Here is a 14726-nt window from a genome sequence, read left to right on the forward strand (position 1 = left end):
CACATTTTTCTCCATGTGTGTGCACACATATAAAAGTCTGACTTAATTTCTGTACTTAATTTCTCTGCATGGCTCCCCTTCACAAGGAGCCACATGGATAGAACAAGAGGCAAGGGGTCTAAGTTGCACCAGAAGACATTTCATCTTGGTATAAGACAGACATCTTTTACAGTGAGAACAACCAATCCCTGGAACCTCCTCATCAGGGATGTAGGGGAGTCCCCCTTACTGTAGGTTTTCAAGATCTGACAGGACAGGGTGCTAGATAATCACATGTAGGCTCCCTTTCCCACAAAAGGTTGGACCAGATGATCTTTCGAGATCCCTTCTAACCTGGACTGTTCTGTAAGTCTATGAAAATGGCTCATCACAAAGAATCCCAGACAAAGGCAGATGACTGCACAGGAAAATGTGCCTACCTTTTGAGAAGAACCAAGCCTCGCCCTCCCCTCAGTAAGTCCTGCTGGATTTCTTTGGCAGCACTCTACCCAACTGAATGCTCTCAAAATAAATAAATAAATAAACGAATAAATAAATGAATAAAAAATCCCACCCTTAGCTGCCTAACTGCCCCACATTGTACTGTCAGCCTGGGCCCAAAGTCTGGGGGAGAATTTCACCTGGCAGGAGAGAGTCACTGCCTTTGTGGCTCTGGCTCTGTGTCTAGGCTGTTAAAAAAGCTTTCCCATGTAGTCCTAGTGTTATCTGTGACTCTTTTTGATAAATTCAGCAGTGTCTAGTCAAGATAGTCAGGGCTCTGACATGCATCACATTCAGTTCTCAGATCATAACTTGCCACATCTCCAACACCGAAGGAATCTCCTCAGTCAGACCTGATACTGTCTGCCAGGTGCAACTTGGTGATACAGCAGAATGTTATCTTGCACATTTTCTTTATCACCTCATTTGAAACATATTAAGACACCCACTTCCTTTTGTTTGCTTCCTGCTGAAGATTAAGCCCTATGGAGGGAGAAGACACTGATTGCCAAATGTCTTTTTTATCCAGAGTTCTCAAATTCATAATAGTGTCGCTGGGGATTTTACACTGGTCTGTTACTGAATTATTCAGTCTTTCACCTATTCCCAGCAGGTTTCCAATCACAGTTTGGCCTGTAAGCAAGAGATGGAGCTATATCTCTGCATAGTTTTTTCTCTTAAGAATGGTGATTTGAAATATTTTAAATATCTCTCTCCCTATTTCCCTAATATTTTCTCTCCTTTTTTTAATTATCTTTTAAACTACTATTCATGTAAGAGAGTTGTGCATGTTGCTCTGAAAGAAGTTCGAATGTCATTCTGAGAAAAATTTCATGGAGCTGGAAACTGTCTTCTGTTTCCACCTTCAGACTGATGCATTCCCCAGAGGGGTATTGGGGTGTGGAAAGTTGAGCTTATTGAGAATTAGCTTGTTCCTTGGATAAATAAGAAAAATGATCAGGTACTTGAAATATTAGTATCAAAAATGCTAGACTCATTCAAGATCTTCAACCCCAGCAATGCAAATGGCAGCAACGAAAACTATACCTCACATATATGCTGGTAGACTCTCAGCTTTCCCAGTACTCCATAACAAAGTTTCCAATACTTTCCAACAAAGAATATCACACCTTTTTTATATATTCCCCTTCCTATCACTCTTTGATACACGAGTCATTTAAAAAGGTTTCCAATATATTTTCTGAAAAAACCTGTGAGAAATGTTGGACAAAGCCCCATTTTCCCTTTGTACTGGCTCATACATGCAAGTACCAATATGGACACTACTAGTGAGACCCAGCCTGATCAGCAGCAAAATTGGCTGTAACATTTACATAGTGTCCACCTTCTGTCAAAGGCCACAGGGGGCCATCAACAGAACCAATGCATGCACACATCAGACTGCACTATTTTATCAATAAAGTAGACACACTCAAATCTACTGGGAAGAGATCCAAGATTTTTCAACTCATATAATGGAATTAATCTCCCAGGGCTTAATAACTGCACAATGCCACACGGCTGCGCAGGGGGGAGCAGTACACCCACCCATGCTTGTTTACAGCCCTGCAAAAAACCCTCCTGTCTACGCTTTATATGTTGTGAGAAGATATTAGGGTCTATGAACTTGCTACACGTTTGTGCCCACACAAACAGATTCCTTGGCTCAGTCACATAGCATTTATGTGATAATACAAGACTTAGCAAGGCAGAGGAGGGTCATAATTGGCTACAAAAATTAAGAACAGGAATGATACGCTGCATTGACTCATACTGAGGAAGTATCCTCAATAACTCTTTAGATACTCCAAAGAGAAAACAAATGGTGGTGACTATGATTTCTCCTTAAATGAACAAAGTAACCAGCAGCCACGCAGCAAAACATCTTTCAGAAAGCCTGCTGAGCTCCATCCCTCGCACTGAATCTTCTCCCTTGCTCCTGGGAATAGCTCCAAGCAGGAAAAAAGAGGGACAATACACATGTGGGAATGGTAATAAAAGATACAGGGATTGAACTGATGCTGTATTCAATTATTTCAGTTAATGGAAGAGATAACATTGTCAGAAAGCCTTTGGCTTTCACAGCTATGAAGTCATATTTCACAAGTTCTGTCAAGAAGAGATGGGCTCCTTTTAAAGAAGAAGGTAATTTTTCAATAGAAGATTGCTGTGAGGCTTGGGCTTTAAACTACAATCACATGGGATTGGAAGCAGAAGTCCACAGGTGGATATAAAAACAGATCCATGCAAGGGATAAACTTGGGGAGTGAGATTATTCAACAACAAGGCTATAGGAAGAACAGTGAGAACAACAACAAGTCTATCTGCAGAGCATCCTGCAACACCTGAACATCCAGGCTCAGAGTAAGAGAATGCCAGCAGGAGATGCTGAAAGCATAAACTTATGATCAAAATTACACATAATAGTGACATAACAGTAACTGGCTAAGAAAATTCACAATTAGAATATTACTGCAGGAAGGCTTCACTTGCTCAGGCAAGACAGGACAAGCCTTGGATATCAGAGATATATACACTTGGTCTGAGGTCTCATTCTCTTAAGCAAGCTAAAAGACTGTAGGAAGTTACTATTAGCTGGGTAAAAAACTAACTGGGACACCATATCCTGAAAACAATTATCATCTGGCCGTTGTCAAACTGCAGGGGACACGTAAAGACTGTAGTTCCACAAGAATGTCACAGAGTTCTACATTATTCCACTTATTCACTACTGTCTTAGAATAGTGAATACACCTTCCAAAACGCCAACTTGGAAGAGGACAGAATTCAAAACGTGTTGGTTTTTTTTTAGTTGGTTAGTTTGTGTTTTAATCAATTGGATAAATAGCCTAACATTGTTTTCAAATGTGTAGAAGAGCTAAAAAGAAGGGATGCTTAGGATAAAACAATCATTGCAAAAGAGGCTTGAATTACAGCCTTTTGAGTAACAGCTGTAAGGTCAGAAGACCTCAAAGGAAAACTGCCTTTCAGGAAGATCCAAAACATTGACTATTAAAGTTTTTGTGTGAAATAAAAATATTGTTTTCTATTATTATACACAAATCAATTTTAAAATCTTTTGATCTAGGAAGTAACCAAGTCAATTATTTGTAGGGCACTAGCTGTTGATGTTTCATTTTACTGTGGAAAAACATACTAGACAAAACGGATTTTCAGGTTCATCGCTCATTAATTTCTAAGTTGACCACAGCTTGCTTACAACACCATATTATTATTTTTAGTTGAAAGAAAATTAATCAAATAAATATTAATCTGAAAGCTGTTTTGTAATCTAAGACATGAAATTAAATTTGCAAACTTGTTTACACATTCACAGTTATGAGACGATGGATTAGATATTCCCTTAATAGTTTCTACTGCAGGGAGTCAAATTGTATGTATTTGATACGGTTTCAGAGTTATTTGCATTTTAAAATCTGCCTCTAAAGTAGCCATTAGAAATAGATTTTAAAGGTCAAACACACTTTTAAAGTTTAGAAAAGTGGGAGACTGTGGTCTCCCACTGTAGGAGTGGCTACACCACTGAAGATACAGCAAGCCACAGACTTTCCTCAGCACCTTCCCTGTCACAGATCTGTGGATGAGTATTACCTGCAGGTTACAGACTAATGATAAACTTTCTATTTTATTGCACTTTCATGTATTTAAATCAAAAGTGTTTCAGAGCAGTTGTATCCCAAAAACCTGGATACATGAAGTGAGAAAGCAAACATTTGATCCAGCACCACCTATTCTGTGACAGGCAACTTCATGCTGCCTTGCAGGAAAATGGGCACAAAAACAAAGGACAGAAGAGTACCAGCAGAACCAGGCTGCCGTTGGGAAATAAGCCTGTTGGGAAATTAGCCCTTGACAACAGCATGGCACCTCTTTGGATAGCCTTCTCACAACTGCAGAGCACTACCGCAACCTCCCTAGCCATTTATTTTAGGAGCTATTAATGCCTCCTTTCTGGTCAGCAGCAGAGAGATCAAATGATCATAGCCACTGGCATGATCCCATGATCACAGCTAGAAGAGAGGGCATGGCATAACAGTGTGGGAAAGTGTGAGATCCTGATCTGGTTTCTAAAGGGAGAACCACCACAACAGTGATATGGAGATGCACAACACATGATGAAGCTACTTCAGGATTTAGCATTTTTAGCCTAAAAGACATTTTCTTCTTGTCATTAGCCTAACGCCCACCTAACAGAAGGTTGTGGCTGACCTCTAGTTCCCACTCAGCTGGGACAGTACTTCCAGACAGGCAGGAATGTAGCACACAAGCATCTCAGAAGACTTCATCTGGGGACTTTGCATAGCACTACTGTCACAATCTACAGCACTGCTTTTGTACTTTAAAAGCGGTGTCCATTATCTTAGTATTAACTGTAACTGCAGTGAAGCTTCATGATCCTGAGACAGAGTGACAATTCTTTTACAGCTTTTACTAAGCCAAGACGTGGCTGAGCACAACCTATACCTGAGTTATGTTAAGCAAATGCTTCAACTGGGAAAAGTGCTGCCTCTGTGGTTCCACTCAAAGATCAGCTTTCAACCAGTACTTAAGGCCATCTTTCTGAACACGGATGGAAAGCATAGTGAGTGGCCTTTAACACAAAGGCAAACATAGAGGCAAAGTCTGAACTTTGCATTGCTCCATTTCCATTTGACCAACAAGCTGCAGAGCACTTCATTTTTGTTCTTACACTGTTGACAAATTTGTTCAGTTCCTGGGATAAAAGCAAGCAGCCTCAGGGTGTTTCTAACTTACAGCTCATTTCCTTTGGCTCTTTTCTGATCAGAAGAGAACAGCAGAGACGGGCACTCAGACGCATTAGTTTGAAGGAGCAGAAGCAGAAATGCTCCTGAGCCACTATTGCTGTACTGGACCAGGTGAACATAATTCCAACCTCACAGTCAAGTGTGTGTGCATACTTTGTATTTTAATTTCTCCTTCCAGTGGCTAACCTGTCATAAAAAGACTACAAAACACTGGAAATAGAAGTACAGTGTTTCAGCCCAAGAGCAGATGTTCTGTGCTCACTACAGCTGGATATCTTTGGAAATGCATACTCAGCATGTCATATCTGGCTTCTCACATCCATGAGCAGTTCATTAGAGGTCTATTTCTTTCAGGGCTGTCTTTGTACAAACACCAGTACCATTTAAAAATCTTTACCTTCAATTTAAAAGTGGCATCAACCCATTCCACGACATCAAATAAATAGATTGGTCTTTCTAGCCTACTTCAAAATCCCTGTTGCACTGAACATCTGAGTGCACAAAACTATTTGACATTTGACTAACTCCTTCATACAGTAAGGACTTGTTACTATGGAAGGACTGTATTTACAATAGGTTTGTGCTTCCAAATGTCACTCAAGCAGCAGCAGCAGCATAGCAGCAAACCACCTGGTGCCTGCCATAGCATCCTGTTAACAAGTGGATGGAAAGGCTCGATTGGTAAGTACAGTGGCAGTACATTATTTGACTATACTCTCAGAAACTACTTGGGTAAAGACTTGCACTACCCTTTCAAAGGAAATTCTGTCAAATAAAAGAGGCACAATATTTTGGCTGTATTGTCCCTATAGCTGTGATGTGAGACTAACTAGTTTAGGAAACTTAAAAAATAACTGTAGGAATTGAAAATCACACACACACAGATTAACGCACGTATTGTGTGGCAAGGTTTTATTAGCGGGGGATCTAAAGGGGTGGCTTCTGCAAGAAGCTGCTAGAAGCTTCCCCTGTGTCCGATAGAGCCAATGCCAGCCAGCTCCATCATGGACCTGCCGCTGGCCAAGGCTGAGCCCATCAGTGACACTGGGTGGCAGCGCCTCTGGCATAATGTATTTAAGATGGGGAAAAAGCTTTGTGGAACAGCAACTACAGACAGAGAAGAAAGAAGAGTCTATGTGAGAGGCACAGCTCTGCAGCCCCCCAGGTCGGTGCAGGAGGCCGGAGGGGCTCCAAGTGCTGGAGCAGGGGTTCCCCAGCAGCCCGTGGTGGAGCCCACGGTGAGGCAGGCTGTGCCCTCAGCCCACGGAGGTCCGTGGTGGAGCCGAGGAGGGCCCCACGCTGGAGCAGGCTCCTGGCAGGGCCTGCGGCCCCATGGGGAGAAGAGCCCAGGCTGGAGCAGGTTTGCTGGCAGGACTTGCCACCCCATGGCAGTGACACCACGACGGGGCAGGGCAGAGTGTGAGGAGCCCCCTGAGGGGGCAGGAGTGGCAGGGACAGGGCGTGAGGGACTGACCCAGACCCAGCCCCTGCGCCGCTCAGGGAGGACGGAGAGACACGGGGGGTGGGGGTGGGGGTGGGTGAAGTTGGGCTGGGCAAGAAGGGAGGGGTGGGGGGGAAGGTGTTTTAAGATTTGGTTTTGTTTCTCATTATCCTGCTCTGATTTGATTGACAATAAATTAAGCTAATTTCCACAAGTTGAGTCTGTTTTGCCCAGACGGTAACAGCTGAGCGATCTCCCCATCTTTATCTCAACCCTTGAGCCTTTCATTATATTTCCTCTCCTTGGCCCAGCTGAGGAGGGCAGTGATGGAGCAGGTTTGGTGGGCACCTGGCATCCAGCCAGGGTCAACCCAGAGCAATGCAAAAAACTTAAAGAGGCTACTCAGCATATTTTTACTTTCCAGAGTCTATGGATGACAAAATTGGAAGAGAGGAAAGCTTGGCAAGTTTCAAGTTTTCTAAAATTTGTAACTTGATCATCCTTTCCATGCCTCTGCTTTGAGTGAGGACTGCTGTTCCAGAACTGAAGCACACAGTCCAGAGCCACACCACTTTATACATGACACTGCACCTGCATTGCTCAAGACAGATGAGTGCTATGTAAAAGCAGGCTTGCTGAGGACAAAGTAACAGACTTAAGAGTTGTCTCACTAACAGAAGGTGCTGCAAAGTGACTTAAAAAGTGGCACAGAGGAGTTTGTCATCTGTTGCTGCTCACTGACTTCCAGATAACAGAATTCAGTTTGCAAGCAGAGAGAGCACCCCCTCACGTGCAACACCCAGCTGCTACAGGCCAACTCAGCCCGAGTGCTCAATCCTCAAAGACAGCTTGACAATCATAAAGGCCTACAAATCAATAGGTTTTTAGAACAGCTTCATATGTCACGTCAAATCTCAGATCCTTTCCATCGTTGTACTGTGACCACTACTAAAGTTTCCATACCCATCATGATCACTGTATAACCCTGCTCCCTTTGGCAAGCTTGCTTTGGAGTCACCAGGTGGGTTTTGAGCACATTTAAACCTGCAAGGTGAGAGCAGCAAAGCACACCATAATTTTTTCATCATCTCTGCAATGGTTCTAAACACTATCCCCTTCAACTTCAACACCTGACTCAAGAATCATTGACATGTGAAATCCACTGCTCACCTTCTGATCCAGACTGTAGGCCAAGATCCACTCTTCCTGCCTGGGATGGAAGAGCAAGCTCTGGATATAGAAGTTCAGACGGTACTTCTGGTAGGTAGCCCCTTCATCAGAGCTGATGAGGATGCTGCTCTCAATCTCTGGATCACTAAGAAGCATGATCTAAATAGAAAAATTGAGGGAAAAGAGTGTTAATGGAAAAGTGAAACCGAACATCATTTAAAAGTGAGGTCATACAGCACTGATTCCTATTAGATGTATTCAGAACATTGTTCAACAGTGTAAACAGACTACAGGATTTCCCAAATACGGGTTAGGGCGGGGGTTTTTCCAGGCTTTCACTTCTGTTTTATTTGCTGATTCATTCAGAGATTTATTTAGTGATTTCTTTTTCTTGTTTTATTTTTATCCAGATAAACTCAGAAAGCCCAGCAATAATGAAAAATGCTATGTTGATATCAAAGTTTATTTTGGTTGGGTACAGCAACTTCAGACAGCCACACCAGGCTGTCCTGGTCCCTTTCCAGTCTAGCATCTCTCTTCCAGGCATGGAATACTCTCTCCAAAAGTACTCAGCAGGGTAGTTCTGAGATTTAAGGTCCATTATTTGGCAACTTCCAGAGCTACAAATGAGACTATCACCTCCCTGGAAACACAGAATGCCTACCTAGACTAGCTGCTGGCATCTGAAAATCATCCATGTGCATATGCACAAACATTGATACATGATCTCATATATCATGTTTCCAATTTACACAGTAAGAGATATTCATTCACTCAGTGAAATAATAATTTTCCCCAAGCACAGGAAAGTGTATGACCTCAATTTGTACTGGGAGGGAAACACTTCTGAGCCTCTAATTTTAATTAGAAAATTATTACCAATATTTTAAAATGGGTTGATTCCACATTATCAGATGGCATGCTTTACATAAATGTTATCAAGAAAAATGTTGTGGAAACATTAACACCATCTCATTAACATCTGGAGAAAACGACATCACATTAAAGCAAATGCCAGTACCATAAAATAAAGGCAAACAGTGGGAAATAAATTAGAGCTGTGCTAAACACAGCAGGTTATTGATACAGTAGCTGAAACAAATATAGAAACTGCCTTTCAGCAGGAAAACAGATCCAGGAACTGCCTTTTTTAGCTAGCTGCAAAATGATCAGCTAGCTGAGATCCACTGCAGTTTTGTTACACTCACATGTCCACATTAACTTTTCTTAAGCAGCTTCACAGAGCTCCAACTTCAAGACTACAATAGGGTAACACATTAATTTTGACAGCAAAAATCAGTTACAAGGAATAGTAAGACTCTTGGTATGTTAGATCTTGATCAAGCAAAAAATTTCAGAGCTTTTTTAATCTTAAGTGCCTCATTAACTCCATGAAGTCACCAAGGGAAAGCAAATATAATGTAAATGGTTTCTGATCCTTTCCATTAAGAAATGAAAAGGGCCTTTAAAACTAGAACTGAACATTGTCCCAGGGTGAAGTCACCTGTATGAATACAGCTTGAGCTCTGAGCTCCTTCAGCATCCCTCACATACACCGCTTACCAGGCTCATAAAGCAATCTCCAACTGTTCCACAGAAAGCCACACCACAAGTCCTGAAAAAGCACACTTGCATTGTGCTCTGGTGCACAGCATGGGAAATAAGAAACATCCCCACAGGCAACTGAACCCCCGGAAATCACTCTTGATAGTAGGTCCCAATGGCCTCCACCTAGAAGGAAGCTTTGGTGTGTTTCTTCTTTCCAATTAGATCAAAATATGTATTTCATTTTGCTCCAGACAAGAAGGGTTTCCCCAGTATTTCAAGATATTTTTTCTGTCTCTGGTGACTTAGACTTCAAAGACACAAATATACACCCCTGTTCATCCAAAGCATTTTGCCTGTGCCAGACAGAGAACTGCAACATATTTTAGTAAAAATCACTTGCTTCTGCAGAATGGAAGAAGGATGTAAGATTGCCAATATAACAAGATATTCCAGAGACATCTTATATTTAAAAGGAAGGAAACTTCAGGAATAAAAAGATTTTCCACTTGATATCGCAGCAGGTTACAAAGTTAATAATGCTGCATATTAAAAGGTCACTGTTAGATAGAGGGAAAGCTGGAAGAGTCTAACAACAGTTATACCTTGTAAGTGCCATGACATTGGTCACCCACCCCTCTTCATCCAGTTCTGATACCAACTCTCCACTCTTCACATAGAGAAAAGAACACACCCAACATCTCTGTTGTCGTCCAGCCTCCCAGCCAAGGCCGATCCTACACAAAGCAGGGTGGAAGAAACAGGAGGCTCAATTGGAATGAAAAAAGCCACCACCAGTCATGCGGTTAGGACTGGTCCAGTTTTGTTATAGGGCAAGCAGGAAAAGAAGAGTAGGAGTCTCTAGGGTTTCATATTTTTTTTGTTATTGTCTTTTTCCTACTGGAAGCTATGAGGGGAGGGGACAACTTCTCACAGGGAAAAGAAATAGCAGGACATTTGTCAAAGGCCTGAAACTGCCACTTCTCATTATGGGGCCAGGGCGAAGAAACCACCCCGGTAGTGATTTAGATTAATCGCTTTTCATTAAGAACCAATAAACAAACTCCAGTCAGTATAAGCATTTCTGCCAACACCCTGTGTTGCCATTTGTAATTGCCATAAGGAATAGCAAAGGAGCACCAGAGAGTTGTCAAATGTAATTTATAGGGTTTTAAGATTTAATCATTTTCTATAATATTAAATTAAATGGCAGCCTTTATTAAAAAGGAAATTACATTTCACCTTGCTACATTCTAGTATACACACACACACACATATATAAAAATACTATTTTCAATTGCTGTCTTCAGTTTAAGTGGAGAGAGGAACGGGAGGCAGGATTGATTACTGCTGAGGGTAAGTTCTTGAAAATATACTTGAGATGAGGTTGTTTATACTACATAGCTTTTCCTCTAGAGGCTATAGCCTGACCTCCAAAATTCAATGGGCAATGAATGGCAAGCACCAGACAAAACAAATCAGGCTGAAAATCGGGCTGAACTTCAGGTAGCTGCCTAGGAGATGAACACAGAAGATTGCTGTCTGGTATGTGGAACATCTCCTTTATAGCAGGAGCTTTAGGGGCAATGGTAACACATACAGAATTGTTCTGAATTAGCTCCAGCTCAGCAGAACGCCAGACGCCAGTGGGGGAAGCACATAGAGGGGAAATGATTCAGAGAGGCCACCTTGCAAGAACAGCATTAACTACAATGTATGGACTGAGGTCTTCGGCACAATCAGAAAACACATCCAGCTCTGAATACATCAAGGGGATTTATCCCAGGAAATAAGAAGCACTAGCTTCAGGCAGAAAGAAAAAGGAGGGGAAGTGTCATGCTATACATACCATACATTCGGTAAAAAAACTGTGGAAGTAGCTAAGAGTCACTCATATTTGTTGGAGAGCGTGTGCGACCCTTAAAGGAGCTCCACTGAAATGGCATGGGCTCTCGTGGGGTTAATATAATAAAAAGTAAGGCATGATTTGTAACTAAGAGCTTGAGTTCCTGCTACCCTGATTAAAATGCCAAGTGTGTCACTAGGTTAATGCAAACATCTTCCTCAGTGTTGGTTTCACATAGGTTGTGTGCAGGTGGATGAGTCAAGATGGTGACACACTCCTCGTCCTCTGCTCCAAGCTAGCCAGGCACAAAGACAACTGTGATGTGGAATATTGAACCACACCACTAATAAGCTAGCACGCTTCTTAGGGGCACAACGCTACAACATGCCCAGATGCTGCTGGCTTGGAGCTACAGGTAGCCTGAGCTCCTATCTGCCTGAATCTGTCTACTGCAGTTATGCCAGACTCTCCTACAGCTTGGCGCTCCGTTCTTCCCTCGGCACCCTCCACAGTACTGCCCTCATGTTAGCAGGCCTGCTTGGCACAGCACCGCTACCCTTCCCCTTCTGCACCCAAGGCACAACAACACATGTACACACACCCCATCATATTACCTGTATCCATATAATTGGATTCAAAAGCTTTATCACCACTCTTTCTACCTGGTTCTGTGATATCTTAACACAACAGAGATCTGTTTGTACACAGCTGAATCTTTTAATAAACTACCTCTGGACAAAAAAAACCCCAAAAACCGTGCCACATAAAAGGCATTTTATTATTATTATTATTATTATTATGTTTTATTGAATCCTTTTATTTTTCTCAACCAACAAATTTTTACTGTAAATAACTGAAGTGCATCTCTAAATCAGTATGAAGAACTTTTGTAGGTACAATATCTGTAGCAGTAGTACCACTGAGCTATATTAGCAGGAAGTATCTCAGTAAATGAACAAAGAATACAGGTTCAAAATAAATGTCTTTTGTTCCCAAAAATAAGTAGATAGCATTAAACTATTGTGTACTGCCTTCTGATCTTCCTTTTCGTTTTAATATGCTTTTCATAAGCAGTCCTTTTCAGATGTCCCAGTCACATTCTCATTCACCTATATAAAGTGCTATTCTAAAAATAAATAAACAAAAGTGTTTTTTTAAAAAAAATCCACCTACAAACCACCCAAGCCTCCGTAGCTACAACAGAAACCCAGCTCCTCAGGAAAGTATTAGCAATTTGCTCTGTAGCACTGTATTGTCCTCTTCTGCAATCGAAAAGGTAGCTCTGCCACAAATGCTCCTGCAAAAACAGAAGCTTAAGGGTTCATGTTTACAGCTTTATAGTGATTTTCATCTTGAAGGTGTTCAGCTTATATGTGAAATGGCTTTATTATTATTTTTTATGCCTCCTCCCACTAGACTTTCCACTCTAAGCACTTCAGGTCCTCCCTCAAAAAAAACCCAACTTTAGGTCCTTCCTAAAGCCAGGCTATACTTATACCAACAACAATAAAACACAAATCTGATTTTAAAAAGATATTTTTTTTTTTACTTTTTAATTGTTGAATTAAAGCATTTAAAGGATTGCATGGTCCCACAAGACTATAAGGAGCTAAGCCTACTTCCCCAAAAAAGTTCCATATTGGCTTTGATTTTAAAAAGCCGAAAAATTTCAACATTTTATGCTGAACTGTCAATGCAAACAGAGGACTTTTGCTTTGACTGGATTTACGATGTCCTTTCCTACTGTTGAAACTGAAAAACCAAAATCAAATGACATTCAGAGGCTTAAAGATACAAACCCTATTTTCTTCCTTCAAAACGTTAGTTCATTACAAGTATGCCCAGTATGAACAGTTCGGAAATCCTTTATGGGTAAAGTAATTTTTTACTGCTGAAGCATTTCAGATCAAATATTTGACCATCTGAAATTTCTCACTGGCAAATATTTGGTTATTCATTCCCTTCTCATTCTTCCTCTCCCTACATCATTAATGCAATTTACTTGCCTTGCAAGCCAAAGGATGCCCTCGAAGGTATTTACACAACCTCAACCTCTCAGAACACACCTGCAGCCCTTCTCTGCCAATCCCATGGAGGACAGATGCAACTCATTGCAATGAAAATCTCATCTTTTTTTTTTCTTCATTCCTCACCAAGTGTCAGTTCAATTTAAAAACTTCAGTTTAAGTACATCAGCCCCAACCCCTCCGAGACTAAAAATGTACTGGTGTCACAAGTAACTGTCTACTTACCAGCAAAAGTAACATCCATGTAAATCAGCATTAAGCTAAAGGTTATATTTGCATGATTTGCACTAGTTTAGAAAGCACACCTTAACTTTACACAAACTTCTACAGATGTTCAGAAACTGCTAGATACCTGCTCACTGCCCTGTAGATATACTGACTTCTGCAATAATCAGGGGAAAAGGAAGCCAACCTCTACTTCCCAGTCACCAAGACCAGCATATCAGTCAGACAGGAAAAAATGGGAGATGACAGTAATAAAAGTCTGCTCTAAAGAGATACCGTTTTTATTTAGACACAACAAAAGCAAACCACCCCATTACTTAGGGATCAGCAACTGTGGTGAGAGGGACATCTGAGCCAAATACAAAGCCATGAAGAAGGCAACAGCTTCTGCATAATTACCAACTTTGCATCCCAAAAAGAAAACTCATTACAATCCCTTGTGTTACAGAGTTGCCCAGATCTGGGGCTCCTTCTTATCTCACATAGCTCAAAAAACTTCCTTAATGCTGATAACCTGTGGGCATGAGTCAAACAGTAATGGTGCACTGAGCTTTTATGAGAGAGAAATTATCTGGACCTACCCCCTTTCAACTTCTTGTAACTTCACTTCTTATTGCCCAAAATTTAACATTAATAACAGGTTTAATTAATGAATATAGCACCAGATCACCATGTCTCAGAACCATAACGCTGTAATCTTAAAGGATGAAGTGCACTGCACTCACTCTATAAGGGTTTATGAAGCATGTGTTATAAAAGTACCTCAACCATAAGGCTTTTATACCTTGGCACTCACTTCAATACAATCCCATAAAATCCAAGCAATCTTTAAGTGTTAAAGGTGACTTTCACTACTGTATTTATTATTGGATAATGAAAAATGAGTCAGACACCCATAGAAACCAAGCAATGAAACAGAGTTTCCTGAGGCTTTTGGATTGGGTCTGCATTATATGTACCGTGACCAAAGAACCAAATAGCTCTCTTAAGACCTTTCAGGCACTTCATGTTAACCTTTCTCCAGAACTTCCTTTCCAACAGGACTTCTTTGTAATTACAAACCAGCTTCTACTCTGCAGAATCCCATTGCTTGTCATGGACTTTCCAGATGTCAACAGCTGTTTCTGTAAGCATCCAACTCCTGTGAAGGACCTCTTCCATAGACTCCTCCAGCTGTGCTGGTGACTGCAGCTCTCTATTGCAGT

The 14726-nt window shown here is 41.3% G+C and overlaps 1 protein-coding gene across 1 annotated transcript in view; it reads right to left on the reverse strand.

Annotated features, from left to right (window-relative positions):
• SORCS3 (sortilin related VPS10 domain containing receptor 3) overlaps positions 1 to 14726 on the reverse strand; it is a 302417-nt gene that overhangs the window by 133055 nt on the left and 154636 nt on the right. Inside the window, exon 4 of the mRNA XM_040606476.1 lies at positions 7879 to 8037. Within this exon, the coding sequence (XP_040462410.1) occupies positions 7879 to 8037 (159 nt within the window). The remainder of the gene's footprint in view (positions 1 to 7878; positions 8038 to 14726) is intronic.

The sequence above is a fragment of the Falco naumanni genome, chromosome 9, assembly GCF_017639655.2.
Source record: "Falco naumanni isolate bFalNau1 chromosome 9, bFalNau1.pat, whole genome shotgun sequence".
NCBI lineage: Eukaryota > Metazoa > Chordata > Aves > Falconiformes > Falconidae > Falco > Falco naumanni.